The 20,936-nt window shown below is 47.4% G+C and overlaps 1 protein-coding gene across 1 annotated transcript; it reads left to right on the forward strand.

Annotated features, from left to right (window-relative positions):
- Window positions 1-203: 203 nt before the first annotated feature.
- Window positions 204-20,743, forward strand: NR2E1 (nuclear receptor subfamily 2 group E member 1). The gene is made up of 9 exons (XM_056488932.1): window positions 204-480; window positions 5,548-5,693; window positions 6,592-6,679; window positions 6,918-7,153; window positions 8,445-8,591; window positions 13,268-13,364; window positions 13,750-13,899; window positions 14,170-14,275; window positions 16,627-20,743. Exons 1-9 carry the CDS (start codon window positions 456-458, stop codon window positions 16,787-16,789), a joined length of 1,158 nt encoding a protein of 385 aa, XP_056344907.1. The 5' UTR covers window positions 204-455; the 3' UTR covers window positions 16,790-20,743.
- The last annotated feature ends 193 nt before the right edge of the window (window positions 20,744-20,936 follow it).

Genomic DNA, 20,936 nt, shown 5'->3' on the forward strand with positions numbered 1-20,936 from the left:
TTGTTGTCCTGGCTGCTGTGGCTGTCGCTTGCCTTCCAGGAGCGCGGTGGCGAGCACAGTCGCAACCCCAGCACCCTGCCAGGGTCCCGAGAGCATCTACTCGCAGAGGGGCAGCCAGCGGCCGCCGACTTTGGGTCACTTCGTTGCTTTTTTTTTTTTTTTAATTTTTTTCCCCTTTTTTTTTTTTTTTTTTTTTTTTTTTTAAATTTTTCTCCACTTTTCTCTTTCCCCTCCCATCCTTTCCGCGTCCCCGCAGCGTGTCCCCGTCCCTCGGGAGGACATCGCTGGGGGAGCGGGGCTGCGGCGAGGATGTGCCGGCCCCCGCGGCGGAGCCAGCAGTGAGCACCCAAGGGAGGCACCTGCCCCTCGGAGCAGGGGGGCCCGGGGGGGCCTCGCCGCCTCGCCCCGCCGCCGACACTTCGCTCCGAGTTTAGCGACACGCGGGGGCTTCGAGCATGAGCAAGCCGGCGGGATCAACAAGTGGGTAATAACGCGGTGCAGGCTTCGAGCAGCCTTTCCGAGGCCGGCTGCAGCCTGGCCTGGGGGGCGGGAGGTGGAGGGGAGGGAGAGGAAGGGGAGGGGGGGTTGTGGCTTGGGTTTGCACCCCCCCACACCCCGCGCCCAATTGAAAAAGAAGTGTATATTTCCAGCCGGAGTGGCAACGAATACATAGGCTCGGGGTTGCCCCGGTGGAGTTTGGGCCTGGGGTTTACTAAAAGCCGTTTTCCAGCTGCGTGCCCTGGCTTTCCGCGCTGGGAACCGGGGCAGAAGCCCGTGGGCAGCGAGCCCCCGGGAAGGCGGCTCCGCCGACGGCGAGGAGGGGGCTTGTCCCGCCGGGGCGCGGGCGGTTGAGTGCGCGTCTCCGGTACCGTGGTGGAGGGGGGAAGGTTTGGGTTTAAAAGGCATTTCGGCGTTTAAACGTGCTGGTTTTCTCACGGACTTTATGCAATCTTCTGCGACATAATAATTTCTTTTTAAGAGTTTGAAACTCCGGTCACTCAATTACACGGAATCGCGTAAGCAACTCGGTGGAAGGAGGATTTAAATGCAATACTTTGCACACCATTCCCGGTTACAACAAATAATCCTGCAACGAGGAAAGCAGAAACAACTTAAAAGTCACATTTTCCTTAATCCTAAATCCATGCACCTCATAACTGGGGAATTTAAAGCATGACTAACCGCTCTTACAGAATGGCTCAATCCGTATAATCCCAATGGGACTTTCGGAGTTTGTAATATGGATGGAGTCAGTAACAAAGGGGGAAAAAATACCCAATCCAATTTAATGTCTGACAAGTGATGGATCGGACAGCTATTTCCTCTGCGCTCCGACAAGCTCCCGGGACTGCGGAGCGGCGGCCAAGGGAGGCAAAGCTCCCTCTCTCCGCGGTACCTGCCACCGGCCGCCCCCCGCCAGCCCCGCGGCCTTCTCCTCGCCGCTGCCCTCCATTATTTTGACCCTGGTCCGCCCTTTGTCCGCGGGGGCCGGAGGGAGGGAGGGGGTGCGGCGGGGCCGGGGGCAGCCGGGGAGGAGGCGGGCGGGCGGCTCGGAGCCCCCGGCGCTGCGGCCGAGCTGCCGCCGCCTCGGCCTCGCGGGTTTGTCCTCCTCCTCCGTGGGGCTGCGAGAGGCATCGCTTTGCCCCAGCCCCTCAAGGAGGAAATAAAATTGTAGTCGAGGTGCTAGGGTACTAAGCTGGAAGGGGACGGGGGCTAAAAGACCTGCGGCGGCCGGGGCTGCTTCGGCCGAGCGCGCTCCCGGGTAGTGCGAGGCAGCCGGAGCGGGATCGGGCCCGCGGGCAGCAGGGCCAACATGTTGTCGGGGCTCCTGGCAGGTTTCTCAGTGATGAGGAAGGGGCAGGAAGGACCGGAGGGTCTCGCCCCCAAAGGGCAGCGGGGCTCCTGCCAGAGACATTTTACGGAGGTGAAAACCCGCCGGGCTGGATCGCGCCTCCGGCCCCACGGCGCTGAGCGACCCCGGCCACCGCCGCCACTTTCACTGCTGACCCCCTGACCCCTGGGCACCGCCCGAAAGGGACCCCCAGGCCCGGCTCAGGCAGACCCCACGGGGATGGGGACACTGAGTCTGCTCAGCGCCGGGGCCCGAGCCCGGCCGGCCTCGGCAGCGCATGCGAAAGCCCGACAGCTGTCCCAGGGCCTGGGCGCTCGTTCCGGGGGTCCTGGGGGGCTCCCGGGCAAGGGGGCTGCGTCTTGGCTTTTCTGCCCGCCGGTGGGCGCCCGGAGATGTCAGCTGCGATGTCTGCCTGGGTGGTAACAAGACCCCATCCCGCCGTCCCCCGAGCCCAGACTAACTTCTTTCAACAGCCTCTGATGGTAATTACAGTAATCGGGGCTGCCATATATCCTTTAAGCAATTATGACACACAAAAAAAGCCCCCAAGGACCCCCTGTCGTGGGATGTTCAAAACGGTTTCCCTGCTGAACAGAAATCCCATTTTCTTAGCGCTAAAACTTCTGAGACGAAGAGGTACCTCGGGGAACCGGAGCGCTTTTAAACAGAGTTAATCAGTTATCGCATGACCCCGTGTCAAGCTTACATTTTTCCCTTCCCACCCCCCGCCCTGCCTCTTACCCGTCTATTTATTTCATATTTTGCCCTGCACGAAAGTTTTCTCACAACAGCCCCCGCGGGGCAGGGCTGGGGGTTCGGGGGGTGCAGGGGGTTGGGCAGAGCGCGGCCGGGCGGGCGGCGGGACGGGGCGGCCCCGCAAACCCACAATGCGGGGGCTCCAGCCGCTCCCTCCGTGCCCCCTCCCGACCCAGCGCCTCCCGGGGGCCGAGGAGCTCAGCGGACCGGGCACGCTGCTCCGGCGGCTGGAAACACGGTTATGTGGGTTTGGTGGGGTGCTCCAGGTGCTCGCGATTTATAGCAGGAATACAGGAATATATGGACCATATGGTGTGGATATGTACATAGATAACGTGTAGGATTTTTCTTAACTTTTCTGTTTTTTTTTTTTTTTTTTTTTTTTTTCCAAAGCGGTTCCCAAACTTAAAATCTGTGTGGGGGAAACTAACACAAGTTTCTTCTGTCTCCTCTGGCCGACTTCAGCGCCGGCAGAGCTGAGCGGGCCGCCCGCAGCGCAGGCCGGCCGGGGAAGCGGGGACCCCGTGTGTGCCCGGTGTCCCGGGGGTGGCGGTCACACGGCGGGCCCGGGAGCGCGGCCGCAGCCGGGCCCGGTGCCGCGGGAAGGGGAGCGGACATCCCTGGCGCCGGGAGCGGCGGTGGGATGGTGCGCGGGGCAGCGCAGCGGTGCCGGGCTCGGCACCGGGATGCAGCACCGCTGCACGTACAGCTTCAGTGTCTCTCCCCCACCCCCAGCCTGCCCCTCCTCCTCCTCCTTTGTGTGCGTGCGTGTGGATCCTCTCTCTCCCCGTGGATGCTAAGGACTGGAGAGGGAAGTCGGGCGCTTTCCCCCGTTTGCATTGTGCGATATCCGAATTCCCATGCTACACTTTTTGACGGGTCACTGGTGCCCCAATAGGCAGGTGGCAAGGAGGGCTTGTAATTACACACTCCCAGAAACCGTGCCTTGGCCTCAGCCCTCCTCACGGGCGCCTACCTGCAGCTCCAAAGCCGCGGTTTGCTCGCAGGCAGTGGTGCGGGGGGGCATCCTTCAGCTGCGCTGCTTATTAATTGCGCAAAAGTTTTCTATTCTTTAACCTCTCTCCCCCCCTCCCACCTTCCCTCCCTCCGCCACCCCTCCCTCTCGCAGTCCCTAACCTAATCCCCGTCCCTCTCGCCGTGTTGTGTATAGCAGCTGTCGGGTTTCATTTAGGGGAGAAGCTGGCAGCTTGTGCTCATTGGAGGCAGTCAAACGAGTTTCAATGGGCAAAATCATTAAGTTAACACTTTATCTAATGTCCCTATTGTCTGCCAGCAGGCATTGTCTTAGAGCCTTAGCGCAGACATGTCTGAAAGTATCTCGGACTCCTAAATTCTCTAGGGAGCGAGAGAAGCCCTGCAGCCTGTTTCCATTGCCCCCCTCCTGCCCCCCAGCACGGCTCCCCACGCTGCCGCTTTCCCCCCTCCAGCCTTCATCCTCACCCACCGGTGAGGGAGAGCCGGGGCTCTCCCAAAACTATTTCCAAACAAATAAAATACAGTGGCCCCGAGAGTCCTCCATTAGGTTTTGGAGACGAAGGTCTGCAGAGAGGAACTGAATTTCTAACTTAAGTTCTGGTAAGAGGGAAGAAGGCTCTTTGAGGCAGAAGAAAAAAAAAAAAGAGAAAGAAGAAGAGAAGAGAAGAGAAAGAGAAGAGAAGAGAAGAGAAGAGAAGAGAAGAGAAGAGAAGAGAAGAGAAGAGAAGAGAAGAGAAGAGAAGAGAAGAGAAGAGAAGAGAAGAGAAGGAAGTGGAAGAGAAAAAGAAAAAGAAAACAAGGAAAATTAGAAGAAAATTAAAAGAAAAATTAAAGGAAAGAGAAAAAAGAAAACGAGGAAATGGAAGAGAATAAGAAAAAGAAAACAAGGAAAAGGAAAATTAAAAAAAAATAAAATAAAAAGTTAAAGAAAAAAGAAGAAGAAAACAAGGAAAAGGAAAAGAAAAATGAAAAATAATTGAAAGAAAAAAATAAAGGAAAAAGAAAAAATAAATAAAAAGAAGAAGAAAACAAGGAAAAGAAAAAGAAAAAGAAAAAGAAAAAGAAAAAGAAAAAGAAAAAGAAAAAGAAAAATAAAAAGAAAAAGAAAAAGAAAAAGAAAAAGAAAAAGAAAAAGAAAAAGAAAAAGAAAAAGAAAAAGAAAAAGAAACCAGAGAAAAGGCAGAAACCGAGCAGGGTTTTGGCGGGTTTCTTGAACCGGGCTGCAATAGTCTCTGTATGAGTTTTCACATCTCCCTGAGAGCATTTGCAATTGTAGCCAAAGCCGGGGCTAAAGCAGCGGGCGGAGGGAGCGGAGCGGGACGGGACGGGACGGGACGGAGGGGCACTGCCCGCCCGCCAGGCTCGCAGCTCCGCTGACTCCTCCGCGCACAAAACGGAGACGGAAAGTTTTGCTGCAGGTTTTGGGGTGAAGAAAATGGCACGCCTTCTTTGCGGCGGAAATCAGCCTTCTTTCTCCGGGGCTGCTAGCGAGGAGAGGAGGTTACTTGGTTTCCCGGTCATTTTATTTTGTTTTGGTTTAGTTTATTCTGTGCATTGGTCTCCTGACTGCTCTCCTGCCCAGGCAAAGTGCCGTCCTGTTTGCCGAGTGCCAGAAAGCGAGGGAAACACACACCCCCCCCCCCACCAAACCCCCCGAATTCCCTCCCCTCCCCCTTCATCCTCACTTCTAGCAGGCAAGACTGCTGCTCCCGCTGCTGTAATCTTCCCTTCCAAAATGGGTCTTGGCGATTATAGAAGATCCAAATAAACGTACCGGGGCATGAATAATGCTCATTGTAGAAAACTGACACTTGCTCAAGGAAAAGAAAGTTGGCTATAAAATCACTTCATTATTTGCTTGTACTGCGGCTCTGGGGCTAATCCCTCCGGAGGTCAGATTGCTGAGCGCTCTCTCTCTCCCTCTTTCCCTTCTCTGCTTTCAGGTCGCATTTTAGACATCCCTTGCAAAGTGTGTGGGGACCGCAGCTCCGGGAAGCACTATGGGGTTTACGCCTGCGATGGGTGCTCGGGATTTTTCAAGCGGAGCATCAGGAGGAATAGGACCTATGTTTGCAAATCAGGAAATCAGGTACCAGCCGCAGCCTAGCCCCCTCACCGCCTGCACCCCCTACCCTGCATTTCCCCAGGGAAAATTTCACCCACAGAGAGACACCCGCAGCAAGATGCAGCAGCCACGCAGCCTTACCCTCCCTTCCCGGGGGTTCCGGGCCGAAGCTGCCCCAGCCCTCCTCCCCCGGCACGTCCCCCCGCCCCAGCCCACCGGAGAGGATGGGGGAGATGCGCAGGGAGAGGGAAGGATGCGGGCAGGGGGAGGGCACAGCCAGCACACCGCCTGGTTAAGGGAGGACAGAGGGGCAGCCTCCCGGTAAGCCTCCGCACAGCCCGGCGATGGACAACCACGGGTTTACACGCCGGCGTGTGGTGCCCGCGTCCCGACGGAGGCAGCCCCGCTTTTCCGCTTGCTGCTCCTTTTCCGGAGCGGGGATGCGAGGCCGGAGCGCGGAGGGATGCGCGGTGCAGCGGAGCGCCCCGAGGGGGCGGCGCCGCCGTCGCTGTCTCGGGTGCTGAAGGCGGCCCGGCCCGGCCCGCCCTGTCCCGGGCCCAGCACCCGGCCCGGCCCGGCACGGCCCGGGGCCCAGCACCTAGCACTGCCCGGCACAGCCCGGCACTGCCCGGGGCCCAGCACCCGGTACGGCCCGGGGCCCAGCACCCGGCACGGCCCGGCATGGCTCGCCCTGTCCGGGGCCCAGCACCCGGTACGGCCCGGCCCGGCCCGCCCTGTCCCGGGGCCCAGCACCCGGCACGGCCCGGCCCGGCCCGCCCTGTCCCGGGGCCCAGCACCCGGCACGGCCCGGCTCGCCCTGTCCCGGGGCCCAGCACCCGGCACGGCCCGGCTCGGCCCTGCGCTCCCGGGGCCGGCAGGTGGGCGCGCTGCTGACCCGGCCCGACGGCTGGCTGTGTTGCAGGGAGGTTGCCCGGTGGACAAGACGCACAGGAACCAGTGCCGAGCGTGCCGGCTGAAGAAATGCTTGGAGGTCAACATGAACAAAGATGGTACCTGCTCCCCTCTCCCGGGGCTGGGGTGGCGGGGCGGCAGGAGCGCTGCTCAAGGCACTCCGGTGTCTCCTAATGACCCTCCCGTCCTGCGGCAGCTCTCGGACGCTTCTCCCCAGACACCTCTCGGGCGGGGGGCACAGGGCTGGCCTCACAAAATTGCAGGGAGGGAGGGAAGCCGGGTCGGGCAGTGCGGATCCCCGAGGTGAGCCCCTCGCTTCTCTTTGATGCCCCACAGCGGTGCAGCACGAGCGGGGCCCCCGCACGTCGACGATACGAAAGCAGGTGGCCCTGTACTTCCGCGGGCACAAGGAGGAGAGCGGCGGAGCCCCGCACTTCCCCGCTGCCGCCCTGCCGGCGCCCGCCTTCTTCACCGCCGTCTCCCAGCTGGAGCCCCACGGCCTGGAGCTGGCCGCTGTCACTGGCACCCCGGAGAGACAGGCTCTGGTGGGCCTGGCACAGCCCACCCCGAAGGTCAGTCGCTGCCCTGGCATCCGGCAGGCTGCAAACTGCTGCTGAGGTGCCTGCAACCTGTCGGCTCCTTCCGCCCTCTGGGCAGACATGGCAAACAGCAAGGCTTGAACCTTTGTGGGTTGTGGTGGGGATTTTGTGACTCCCCAAAAGTTGTGAGGATATGAGGCACAGCACCCTCTGGAGAAGAGGTATGCAGCAGGACCAGCTGATAACCTGCTCTGTACAAACTCTGTCTCTCATACATTCTTATACCTTCATGGATGCAGAAACGCTCCTCCTGCCTGGAGCCCATCCACAAGTCAGTTTTAAACCTTGTTTCACAAGGAATGCAATCCCTGTGAATGAGTTTTCTTCAGCAAAATGCCAATCTCCACAGTGGTGTAGTTCAGAAAGTACTTTGTGTACTGACCAAAGCCTGCAGCTTGTCCCCACAGACACAAAACCCAAACTTGGCTAAGCTGGCTCTCTGCATTTCTTGGTTGTGACATTTCCTAAGCAGCCCGGTGGAAGCACTGCTGTGGCCTCAACTGCACAGGAATTAGCGGCAAATCAATTTTTTCATTAGCCTATTTGCAATGGCATTTGCATCTTCACAGCATCTAGAAAATCACAGAAGAAACTGCTTAAATAGTTCTGTATTTTCAGAGCTGGTAGGCAGCTTGGAAGAACCCATAAAAAACATGGTCACAACATATACTTTTATGTAGTAATTTTAAAAAACGCTGAATCAGAAATTATTTGGCAAGAAAATGTAGCACACACTTGAAAACATAACTCCATTCAAAAACCCTACACAGCCCTTGGATAGTCATGCTATGCATCTGCTCACAACCTGTTGCAGTCAGGGAGCAAGACGAAGGTTTAGGTTAAATGGATATTCACTGCTTTGATGAGCAGGGCTGGAATGATAAATCAGCTTCTGAAGAGAGGTTAGAAGCTACATGCTGTTAATAAAATTTTTATTCTTCTAATTCTGCTATCAGAGGTGTGCTATTGTAACAGAGTAAAGCATGACACATAATTTTGGTACACTTCCCCCCACTCCGATGCAACAATTTAATTCTCCTTTCAATCTCCTGCTCTGAACAGTTTCTTTAGCACAGCTCATCCACATGGATAAGCAGCAAGGAGCAGTTGGAGTGAGCCCACTGCAAGCAATGCCCTCTGCTTGCAGAACACGAGAGTGCACACTCTGTGCTGGTCATGAGCAGGAGCACTGAATGTAGGGGACAGAAGAGCAGGCTGCCTTGGTGCCACTGTATGAAATGCTCTATTTTCTCTTTGACATTAGTACCCACATGAAGTCAACGGTACCCCTATGTATCTCTACGAAGTGGCCACTGAATCCGTCTGCGAGTCTGCAGCCAGACTTCTGTTCATGAGCATCAAGTGGGCCAAAAGTGTCCCAGCCTTCTCCACCTTGTCCTTACAAGACCAGGTAAGGCACTGGCAGTGGGAGTGGCAGCAGCCTGACCTGCCTGTTAAACAAGGCTCAGACTTCACACTGGGTCCTGAAGTCCCAGCCCTAAGACCTTGAAATCTGTAGTGGACTTCAACAGTTCTGAAGTTCAGTGCAGAGTTTCAGTCTGTCCCTGAAAACCAGGCAGTGATTTAGAAACTGCTTTCCTCCGACTTTTATCTCATGAAGCGAGTGAAAATCAAGGCAGCAAAAAAGAAATCTAACGAAAAATGAATACTATGGAAGGACAAGTGCTAGGGGAGAAATCATCAGGCTGCAGACTAAGCTTAGCATGCCCAGGACAACTTTTCCTTCCATAAAATGGGGAATAGCATCTTACTTTGCTATTTTGGGATGAAAAATGCTTTGTTAAGTTTATGGTCTCAGGATATAACTGAGGTTGTTTCTGAAGACCAATTTTCCTTCTCCTCCTCCTTCTCCTCCTCTTCCTCTACCAGTTCTTCCTCTTCCTCCTCCCCCTCTCCTCCTCTTCCTCCTTCTCTTCTCCTCTCTTCTCAATTCTTTAAACAGCCAACAGCCAACATTCTTTCCTTATTCACCTTGGCTTACTATTATATCAATAAAGTGGAAGCAGTATTTGGCCAGCCCTTGATATTTTTTAACATTAATTAAAATCTTCCCTGATATGTTTTGTTTTCCTCTACGATAATTTGCCTTTGCCTCAAGTAAATCATAGGTGAATCATACAAGATGAAACAATTTCTTAATGACTTGATTCTTGATGAGGACTCAGTGTGCTTTGTATAATGCACCAATTTTTAAGAAAGTAATCAGATAATTGTAAAATGGAAGGTGGAAATCTACACAAAGCTCCAATCATAAAAGACATCTAATACTTTGATATGATTGAGCCAATTTACCAAAATGGTAACCAGAAAAACTGTGCCGTAGATGTTACATAGCAGTTGTCAGAGGAACTACTTCTTCTCCCCAGAAGCACATTATAAGTGTTGCAGTTGATATGCAAATATATATCCTGAACAAAAAGAAAAGTGCTTCTTAGGAAACCAATAGTATTTTCAATCTAAACGTAAATAATGATGGTGACAATGTGTTGTGAAGCTAAGATATATAAAAATGCTCATTTTCTATCACCAAACCCAGATTTTGAAATTAGACAGAGAGAAATGCTGCTCATCTCCACCTGCAGTCCTGCCACAGATGAGGATGAGAGGAGCAATCAGACAGGGCCTGGAAGGTCACACATGCCAGTAGGAAGACAACAATCCTGGTGTGACATCTCACTGCTCTCTCATTGTGTCTTCTGTGGCCACTAATCCTGTGGAGCACTGGGTCTGCCATAGAGAACAACCAAAGAAACAGGCTCAAGTGTCAGGGACAAGAAGCAGATGTGCTGCTCCAGCAGCAGCCCCAGCACACAGGAGGAGACTGGGTCCATCTCTAGACCAGTGATGTCCACAGGTGACTCCCTAGGCAAAGAGTTTTTCTGAAATAATAGGGAGGCATTTCCCACACCATCATCTCTCTTACTGTGCAGAGGAGGAGGCAGCAGGATCTGGGAGGAGGGGAAATCTCCATGACAGGTGACCAAGTATGTCTCAAACAGCACGGCCTGCCTATTTACCATAGATGCCGCAGTGCTCCTGTTAAATAACCCACTACCTTTTTCACTTTCATAGCAGGGACTAATCTTAGTGAATAACATATTGAAAACCCAGACTTTCCTTAACATCACTCTCACTTGCTGCACATCATTGCAAGCCAGCTTCCTCAAAACTCAGAGCTGCTTAGCTCAAAAGCTTTGATTTGGGCCTCTTTCTGCTAGATTTCTCTAGGAGAGCTGGAGAAGAAATAATTCTGATTTTAAACACCTTATTTAATGAATAATCATACAGTTGATATTTATAACATTTCTATTGCTTTATTTAATTTGACAATGGCCCAACTGTAAATATCTGCATTTCTCTTTTGGTATCCCTGACATTTGGCTGAGGAGAGACTAAAATCTTTTCCTGAATTTTGCTTTTTTTGGTGTTCTTCTAAAAAGGCAAGTGCACTGTGATTTCAATACTCTGTGGTGGTTTTATCTTGAAGGCAGAGAAATAAATAGAAATTTGCTGATAAAACACAAGTCTGAGCATTGCTGCATTGCTTACCTCTGGTAAAACAGGGGCTGTGTCCCTTCCCCAGATTCATACAGATAAGTCCATTTTGAACTGGACACCACACAACAAAAACTACCATGCCTCTAGTTCTGCTGGCCTGCACACCTGCCCACATTAGACAGGCTAGCCCAATGCAGGTCAAAAACAAAAGGTCACACTAAGGATGGGGTTGACTAAGAAGCAAAACCAGTTCTTCAGAAAGCCTGGTACTTGTTTCTTTGAAGAAGGAGGGCTGAGTATGACTTCAGCATGAATTATTTTAATTGGTGGTTTTACAGACTTATGCATAGGCATGAAGAAAGCTTTAGCTATTGGAATAGTCTCTTATTTCTAAAGTCTTCTGACTTTAAAGACTTGGTGGGAAAGAAAATATGAAATTGATATCTTCCAAGAACCACCATTCATTACCATTGTATCTGCATGAATGAATGACAAAAAAAGTTTTACAAAAGCAAATGAGAGGCTGGCAAATAATTTCCTATATGATACTGACACCTGCACATCCATCAGGTAGGGTTATCCAGAGGAGGTTTGCAGGCTGCAGTGGTTAGGAAACTTAAGAGCAGATTCATCTGCTCTCAGAAGAAAGCTGAGATGGGCACCACACTCTAGACGCAGCACCCCCTCCCCGTGTCCATTTCAGGCAACAATCTGGGCAGTTTTTGGTACTGTAAAATCCAATGTAAGTGTTTCAAACAGCAACTGTATGCAGACATGAGTACCTTCCTGTCACAATTTCCTTAGGTTATGGAGAAGTTCTACAAAGCACAGAGGGCAAAAAGGCATAAAATGGACATAACCATGCAGCGACAAGTTGAGAGCAGAGACTCTGGGAATTCTTCCTTCCAATCAAATTAGAACAGGTGGTTTAAAATTTGTAATCATGGAATCACAGGAGGGGTCAGGCTGGAAGGGATCACATCTGATCTAACCTCCCTGCTCAAGCACAGTCATCCCAGAGGATATGGCACAGGATTATGTCCAGGCAATTCTTGAATATCTCCAGTGAGAGAGACTCCACAACCACTTTGGGTAACCTGTTCCAGTGCTTGGTGCACAGTAAAGAAGTTTTTCCTCATATTCAGGTGGAATTTCTGGTGCAGTTTCTGCCTTTTGCCTTATGTCCTAGCGGCTGGCAACAAGTAACACTGTCCTGAATAGCAATATTGTTAAGAGTTTGCACACAGATGAAGGATTCCCTTTTACTGATGCTTTCTGTATCACCTACTACTTTCATATATCTGATTCTAAGGATATCATCATTAATTTGGTACAGCATCTTTTTTTACTTTGTTCTTCTTTACAGACTCTTTACATATCTAAAACACCCTCCTTCCTCTTTTCCTAAGAAGTTAAGCTGCTGATAGTTTCAAGGACCATGGCAACATTAAAGGTTGCACGTTTCAGGATATTGGTTTGGTGGCTTCATTTTTTTTCTGCTTGAGTTTTGGGCAATCTGCTTTCACTGCATGGAGCTTCTAGAAGATACTTTCTACCACTACAGCTCTCCCCTCTTCAAATCTCTCCTATCCTATTGTGTGACACAAGGTTCCAGCAACACGTATGCACTACCACGTGCCCTTTGGTCATGAACTTCAGCTGAACCTGAGGTCCTCCAAACCTCTCTTAAGAGTTGGGCTGGGCTAAGAATCCATAGATGCCCTCAAGACTAACACGTCTGGTGTAGTTTTGCCAGCCTGCATTTCCAAAAGCCTTGTCTCCTCTTCAGATGCACCACTGCCTCTCCAGGGAAATCACAAGCATTGCCTCAGAGAAAACAGAAAAACACATCCTCCATACACACACAATGTGCCAAAACTGCAGAGAACTAGCAATGCTGTCAGTGTAGGTGGCTGGATATTTGCATCTCTGAAAGGAAACAGCTCTTAGTGCCTGGAATTTCAGAGTGATTTTAAGCAAAAAAAGCAGAAAAACAAGTGACATTGAGAACTTGTTTGTGTGTTCAGATGCTGTGCTTGACCGATCTAGATTAGCTTAGTAAGGAAGGGGTTGTAAGATGGATGTGTGCTCTAAAGCACTGCTCCCTACACTGATGCAAGATGCTATCCAGGCTTTTCTTCACAAAATTCTGCCTTCCTGAGGGAAAGCAGTATAATCCCCAAACAGCAAGAGGAAAACACTCATCCAACCTGTCCTAGAACAGCTGTATAAGTACTGAGAGGGAGGAGAAGAGAATCCATGCCATGCTGAGAAAGCAAGTGTCTTCATATTAAATGCTCTGGGAAAAGAGTTCTCACTCTCTTTCTCTTCCCTTTTGGTCCACAACATGGTGCACAGTGAGCCAACCCTCAGTGTTTTTCTACAATGCATAGACTTATTTCTAGACACCTTCTCAAAAGACTAAGAGAAGAGCTAATGAATGCTGTGGGGGAAATACCATGACAGGCATTTAAAGTAGTTTTTAAAATAACGAAATTTACATATTTAAATTGTTTATAAATCTATAAATTATACACTATGTTATATTGTACATCTATTGTATGACAGCTGATGCTTTTGGAAGATGCTTGGAGAGAACTGTTTGTTCTAGGAATAGCACAATGGGCCATTCCAGTTGATGCTAACACTCTACTGGCTGTATCTGGTAAGAATTGCACAATTTAATGACTTTGTTACAAAAATTACCATAAAAATACATTACTGAAAAAAGAACAACATGTAAAGAATAACAAATTCCTACTGAACAATAGAGCATACCTGTCATTTATAAATCTATATTTAAATGCAAATAATGTTGTTTTGTTGTATTCATGACTGCTTGCATTGTCATTTAAATGCAAATTACTGTGTTTGTTATCATCCAAGAGAAGATTTTATATTAACTTTCATACAATATAGTCAGTTTACATGGAACCAGATAGACAAGTGTGACAATAGAGAGGACATTGATACAGAGGATTTTGTCAGAAATCAATATAAAATAAAGCAAATGCCTTTAATATTATTTATTTCATCTGTTTCTGTTTCAGGCATGAACAGTGACAATACAGATTCTCAGAAGCTGAATAAAATTATTTCAGAAATACAGGCTTTACAGGAGGTTGTGGCTAGATTTAGACAACTTCGGCTAGATGCTACTGAATTTGCCTGTCTCAAATGCATTGTCACTTTTAAAGCTGGTAAGCAGAAAGGATCTCTCACTTGTCTGGTCTGAAAACTATGAGGTTGTTGCTTTAAAGTGAAAATGATATTTTAAACCAGGCATATCTTTGTATCAGCCAGTAGGTTTCCTGGTTTTGAATTCCAATAGTCATTGCTGCATTTTGAAAGGGCTGACATTGGAGTGCGGGGGAACTAATGGGAACATTTAATTTCCATTGATAGCACTAGCTGAACTGTTTTGATCCACCCAAGAGTCAAGCTGAACTAGTAACTGATCTGCTTTCCAGTGCCCACACACAGTGGTTCTGAACTGAGGAGTTTCCGAAATGCTGCCGCCATAGCAGCCCTTCAAGACGAAGCCCAGCTCACCCTGAACAGCTACATTCACACCAGGTCAGTGGTGTATTCTGTCAATGCAGCTGTAGGGGTAAAATCCTGCTCTCATTGCACAGAAGGTGACATTTGCACTGACTGAAATGGGGACCAGGCTGCTAAGAGAATATACATTGGCTGTCAGCCTGCTGGGATTTGGCATTTTCTGACAAAATAGAACCATAGAAAATGTTGGAAAGGATCCTTAAGATCATCCAGTTCAACCATTAACACTGCCAAATCCACCATTAAATCATGTTCCCAAGTGCCACATTGACATGTGTTTTAATACTCCACCACTTCCCTGTGCAGGCTGTTTCAATGCTTGACAACCCTTTTGGGAAATAAATTTTTCCTAATACCCAAAGTAAACCTCCATTGGTGTAAGTTGAGGCCATTACCTCTTGTCCTATTGCTTGTGACTGGGACCAGGGACTAAAACCCACGTCACTACAATTTCTTTTCAGGTAGAGAGTGATAAAGCCTCCCCTTAGCCTCCTTTTATTCAGATTAGACAACCCAAACTCCCTCAGCTGTTGCTCTAGACCCTTAACTAGGACTTGTGCTCTAGACCTTACCAGCTTTGTTGCTCCTCTTTGGGTGTGCTCCAGCACTTTGGTGTTTTTAAACAAATGGAAAAGTGTTAAAAGGAGAGCTCTTCCTCTGGGAAGTGATACCAGCTGTGCAACACTTTGCAATTCAGAGGATTAATTTTGCCTCTATGTTTTATTCAATCAAATATCACTAAAAGTGCTGCACAAAACATTGCATCTCAGACCAGAATGAGCACCTTTCACCTACAATCTCTAGTTCCCACATAATTTTCCTCCATTTTGCAGATAAAGAAATCAGGACACAAGGAACTTAAGTGGCTCTTCCAAGATGCTGCCTGGAGTTTGTGCCCAGGTTCAAACGAAAACTCCAGAATTTGTGAATCCCATTGTGGTGCCGCAGCAAATGGAGGTCCATGAGACTAAAACAGTTTGAGATGGAGCAGTGGAAGAGGAACTTTTATACTATTTTTTCCCTCTGATACTTTGATTTGCTGTCACAGTAGCTCTGTCAGGCAGAAGTCCTATCAGTATCAGAGATTAGATGGTAGCATTCTCTGAAGCATTTCTACTAGTCTACAGGAAATGGCATGCAGTGGGGATGGAAGTAAAAGTGCAAATTCCATCCAGTTATGGCTGCTTCAGGGCAAAAAGAGTAACTGCTGCATAGCAGTCTCATCCTGTTCTTAAGGAAGGCCTTTTCCATCAAGATTGCTCCCTGGAGACCTTAAGTGAGACAGGGTCTTTTGAAGAGAGAAGCCAGGGAGGAACACATAGCCGCAGCTTCCCTTCCAAGGGAACAACTTTTCCAAGCATTTCTGTGTTGCTGGAAGCATTTAAATACTGTGCTACCCAGTGTATGCTGTAAACGATTACAAGGGAAAAGTGCAGTCCACTGACCCGACTCTCACTCAGGCTCCATTGTGAGAGGGCTTTCAGCCTGTGTGTTTCATCCTCAGGCTTGAATTTACCCTCCCGCCAATGCCAGGGCAGTATCAGCCCTTTGATCCCAGTGGAGCTGCTCTCAACAGGATGTAAGGGAGGGCAGTCTGGAGAAGCAGTGTGTTTCTCCAAACAACTTACACTTTCCTTTAGGGAGACCACTGTCAGCAGAAGTCTGAGCACCACTGTTGTAAAGCCAGCATAAGTACAGCTAGAAATGCATATCCTATGCTGTGCTGGCTTCAAAAGCTGGGAGAAAGGATGGAAAACTCCTATACACAAACACATTACCTGGGGAAAACCAGAGCTTCTTTAACCAAAACTTTCCTTACAAATGTCAATTGGTATTCAATATAACTGCTAACCAAATGGGGTAAAGTAATTACCACGACAATCCAGCTAGTTTTAAACTACTTCAAATGACAGGGTAGTTACTACAAGTCAAGCTCTTCCTTGAACTGCATTGTAAATGTTGCTGTATGAGGGACACATCAGAGGATGCCCAGTTTTTGTATTGCTACTGTTCTAGGTGAATGAATAAAGGAGCTAAACAAAACTCAGAAACCTTGTCCTATATTCTGCTGACTGCTATGGAGAGTTTTCCTTGAGTCAATCTTCTTCTCACACAAGTACAAAACACAAGGTTTTACCACAGTGTCCTGGGGTGACACTAGTATTCCACTAGATTCTGAGTCATTGTAGACCATGCAGACTGCACTTAGGTTGGGGTTATGGGGTTTTCTCCCAAATTTGTCTCAAATCAGGACATGCAGGTAGCATCATCTGTGCAATTTAGTAAATACTGGTCTTTTTCTATAAAATAATGTCCTTATTTTGAAAAAATACTTCAATGAAATTCTTTTTCTCTCTGTCTCCCAGGTATCCCACACAACCCTGCCGTTTTGGAAAACTTCTATTGCTTTTACCAGCTTTACGTTCAATTAGTCCATCTACAATAGAAGAAGTGTTTTTCAAAAAGACCATTGGGAATGTACCAATTACAAGACTGCTTTCAGATATGTACAAATCCAGTGACATATAAATTACCTTAAAATAAACAATCAGGATGGACAGTTTGAGAAGAACTTTTATCTATGGAGAATAAGCCTCAACTAACAAAATCTACAGGAAGCATAAGCCTGGGAATGTTTAGTCCTTAAACTCATTGACAAAAAATACCCCAGTAGATATGATTCTGCTGCTCTGAACAGAGTGATTTAGATCATGGAGAGAATGCTTTGTTCTACAGAAAAAGTGAAAGTGGTTGGAATTTGGCTGCTATTCCTGTTACTACAGGATGGAGGCAATTCAGATGCCAGTCATAGTTAACAAAGACTCTGCTATTCTCTCATTTAACTGGCAGATCTGAGACAAAATGTGAAAGAAGGTACTTTAGCTTGCTCAGTATTTGGAACCGGGTGACCAAACTTGGCTTCTGTTGTAACACAAGATGTGGTGGCCTTCAGAATTGTTTTAAAAGTAGCCTATGTTGGGAAAATGTTTTTAATACGATAGGCAACATTTGAGACCAAGTTACCAAAACATTGCTTCTGCTATAATACATCATGAAGTGGCCTTCAGAACTGATTAAAAGGTAGCTTATGACGGCAGCTCCATTCTTCCTACAAAGTGAATTGGTGATCTTTGACACGGATGTCACCACAATTCGTTCAGTTAACATTTCAAAGACAGAAAGAAGAGCTTTATACATTTCCTCCCCGACCTTCCCTCCTTCCTCTTCCACACACACAGACATACATTCACACACACACACACCTGAAAAGAGACAACACAAGAAAGGAAGACTAAAACAGCAAAACCAAATACAATGGAGATGACCGCTTCAGTGATCTGCTGGCTGTCCAGTTGGCACAGTGCTGAAACCAAAGGCAACGGTGGCCAAACTCTTTGTCGATGAGATGCGCAGAGAAATGAAATGACTATAAAAAAAGTCAATGGAAGGAATTTTATTTCAAAGAAATAAAGGTTGTTGACTGATACAATGCTAACAATTTCCAAAAGTCTCCAATGCCTTTTTAGAAAACTCCAGGTTCTAATTTTGAAGCCTTGTTCGCCTACACCCTCTCACACACACAAATGTTATAAGCTGCTTATTTGATGTATGAAAAATGTAGAAAAAAATTTTAAAGATAGCTGCTGTACTTTTCAAAATCTGATTTGTTATTAGGAACTAGCACTGAGAAAGATCAGCACTTGAACTATCATAGAATGAGTAAAACTTTTCCTGTACAAAGTGGATTAACCGATTTGTGAAGTTAAAAAGTTGTACTCATTGTATTTACAAAGAATAAAAATATATTGAATTTAAATTACTTTCCACTGATCTTTTAACAGTTATCCTTAATCAGCTTCTGTCACTGTTTCCTACTTACCAGGGAATAGAGATATTCTTTACTGAAATGGATTGTCCTAGGTCCTGTGGAGTTTCCATCACCAGAGGTTTTTAAAAACAGGTAAGACAAACATTAAAGGAGTAGCTTAGGTGATCCTGCCTTGTGAGATCCTGCATAGAGCTATTTCTGTAATCCAAATAAATATTAGCAGCAAGGCTGCTTTCTCAAGAAGGTGACATGTAACTTTTTCTAGGATACAACACTAAATGCATCAGAGGTCTACTCCAGTATGTGCCTTCTGTTGCATGGTATTACAATTTTTAATATCAGTGAACGGTGCAGCTAACAAAAGGTGATGAGTACAAAAGCACTGCTTCAATTAAAAAGACTGAGGTTTTATTAAGATGTCTAACTGCATAATCACACCAAAGAAAGGAGGAAACTATTCCCAACCAACAGAACAATTTGGCAATAGTAGGAGGGAAATGTATTGTTCATATGGCAATGAGTAATGAAGAACCATGCATGCTAAAATGACATGTGGAAATAATCTCTGTGTGTTGATGGCTCATTGGTTTGCAGTGTCAAGGAATACAGATCACAAGTGAAATCCTAGCTCTTGACTTTGAAGCTCAAAAATCTCACATGTTTCAGAGGTCAAAGTTTTAACCCCAGCTCTTTCCATTTGCAGTCTGCTGGGTCTAATATTCTATCTTTTCCAAGACAGACAGACCTAAATACACAAGATGAGTCACAGGCTATGGGACCTCAAAGTATCTTCTATACAAAACAGCTTAGAGCACTTAAAAATGCACTTACCACAGGGCACAGCACACTCTTGGAAAGAAACCAACAAACTTTATAATCCCTTCTTCCTGCACCTGTAATAATCTTTAACCATTTTCTGTTCTCTACATTAAAAAGAACCTGATAGGGCAGAAAAATCAATTGTGGTTCTCCACTCTGTGACAATTCAGTTTATGAGCTAGAGAAGTAGAACCCAGCGCTGCACAGAACCCATCACAGAACATTCATTTCAATGAGATTCATGTTACTGTTCCAGAGCAGCAATAATAAACATGAACTGCATCCACCCTGCTAGGCAATCAGGCAATCACACCCTGTAGTTTGCTGTAGTCCCAGTTCCTACATCACCCAGGCTAGAGGACAAAACAGAGTATACTGGCATAGCAGGCTGGGCAATGGGACCACACCCATATCTCATCCTCTTACCTGCAAGATCTGGCCCAGCTGCAGAGCAGACTCTCAAGCTGGGAACAATGCCCAGATCCCTGTGGTTAAGGCACAGCTAATCTCAGATTGTGTCTTGCTTCCATTACTGCACATTGCACTGAAGCACAACCAGTTCCACTACACTAGAATTAGGGTCTCTAGCTAGCCTTGAAGGACTAAGGGCTAGGTGAGATCCCAGAGTGCTATGCAAATGCCCTGTCATTCTAATGGACTAATGCTCAAAAGTCCTTTGGAAATAGGAATACTTTGATTTCAAGAATGCATTTTTTCCCTCTTCAACTTAAATATTTTGGGCATTTTTCATGGCAAATGATAGAGATTGTGTCATCATCTTTCAGGTTTAAGATATGGCATTTGCTTTGATTTCTGAAAGAAGCTTCTCTCAGAAAATAACATTTGAGAAAAAAAAATCCAGCTTATTCTGTGTCTAAACCTACATAATGAAACTTCAATAGACTTAATCCTTCTTTCCCCCTTTTCAAGAATAACCCCTGGGCTGCAAATGAACTGTCAGTTTTGGTCCTTGGTTTCGTGAATAGCTAGAGAGAATCAAGAACAGTTAGAGAGATCAGCACAGTCTCAATTGAGGTTTCCACCTGAATTTAAATTATTCAGAGCAATTATTCAAACACCTATCTATTCAGTGTAGCTAATCACTAGTACTATGTGTAATCCAGCCAGCCACCACTGCCTTGTCAATTCAGTCTTTTACATTCAGATTTCCATAAATGAGATTAATAGTCTTAGTTAAAAGACTACTAATTTTGCCAGCAAGTTTGTAGGGTGCTCTTTACAGAGATAAGTGTCATAAGAAGGAAAGAACCAGCAGAGCTGAGTCTAAACCAACATGTAGCTACCAAATAGCACAAAACACTAGAGCAGATTACTGCTAGAGTGTTCTGGAATCTGCTTTCAAGAGCATCTGGAGAGGTAACTTCCCATGTTACCCAAATATCCCATTTGGAAGACTAAGGAAGCTTTTCTAGCTCACTTCCTTCTCGTATAAAAGACAACCTCAGCAGTGCCACCTGTGAATTGCAGTTCAGTCATCCAGCACCTGAACTGCTCCAGTGGTCAAACCAGCACAATGCTACAGCTCACCCCCTCCTTTAGTGTTCAGGGAAGTGGTCTCTGATCACTTATCATCTTACAGCAGACTTGTATGGCTTCCTAATTCTATCTGCAGAGCAGAGCTACTTTAATCTAGGAATGTTATAACATAGATGATGTAAATGTTCCTTTCTCTATAGGACGGCGTAGTTTTCACTGGCTAGTTGAAGCTAGGTTGATGCTTCTCATGCCAGGTAGAAAGGTACTCCTTTCCCAGTTATTGAAGTCACAGATCTGTGCAATGCCTACCATGAGTGGGATTCCAACTTTGGCTCCATAACACAGGGACAGCCTCTCGTGCCTTTATATGTTCTTTAACACTTGCAGAATGAGTGCCAGCATCTAAGGCTACTTAGGGCTGGCTGTTAGTGATACACAACTACATTGTGGAAGAGCATCACAGTGAGGCTGTAATACCAGTCCATTTAGCATAGTCAAGCCCCTTCTCCTCAGAAAGCATGACACACTCCA

Source organism: Oenanthe melanoleuca, chromosome 3 (genome assembly GCF_029582105.1).
Source record: "Oenanthe melanoleuca isolate GR-GAL-2019-014 chromosome 3, OMel1.0, whole genome shotgun sequence".
Classification (NCBI taxonomy): Eukaryota; Metazoa; Chordata; class Aves; order Passeriformes; family Muscicapidae; genus Oenanthe; species Oenanthe melanoleuca.

What these genes read in the sequence shown, in the direction of transcription:
- NR2E1 (XM_056488932.1), top strand. Translation starts at nt 456, where the DNA reads ATGAGCAAGCCGGCGGGATCAACAA. An exon ending in CATTGTCACTTTTAAAGCTG is followed by an intron (nt 13,900 to 14,169) that starts GTAAGCAGAAAG and finishes TCTGCTTTCCAG; the next exon opens with TGCCCACACACAGTGGTTCT. An exon ending in AACAGCTACATTCACACCAG is followed by an intron (nt 14,276 to 16,626) that starts GTCAGTGGTGTA and finishes TCTGTCTCCCAG; the next exon opens with GTATCCCACACAACCCTGCC.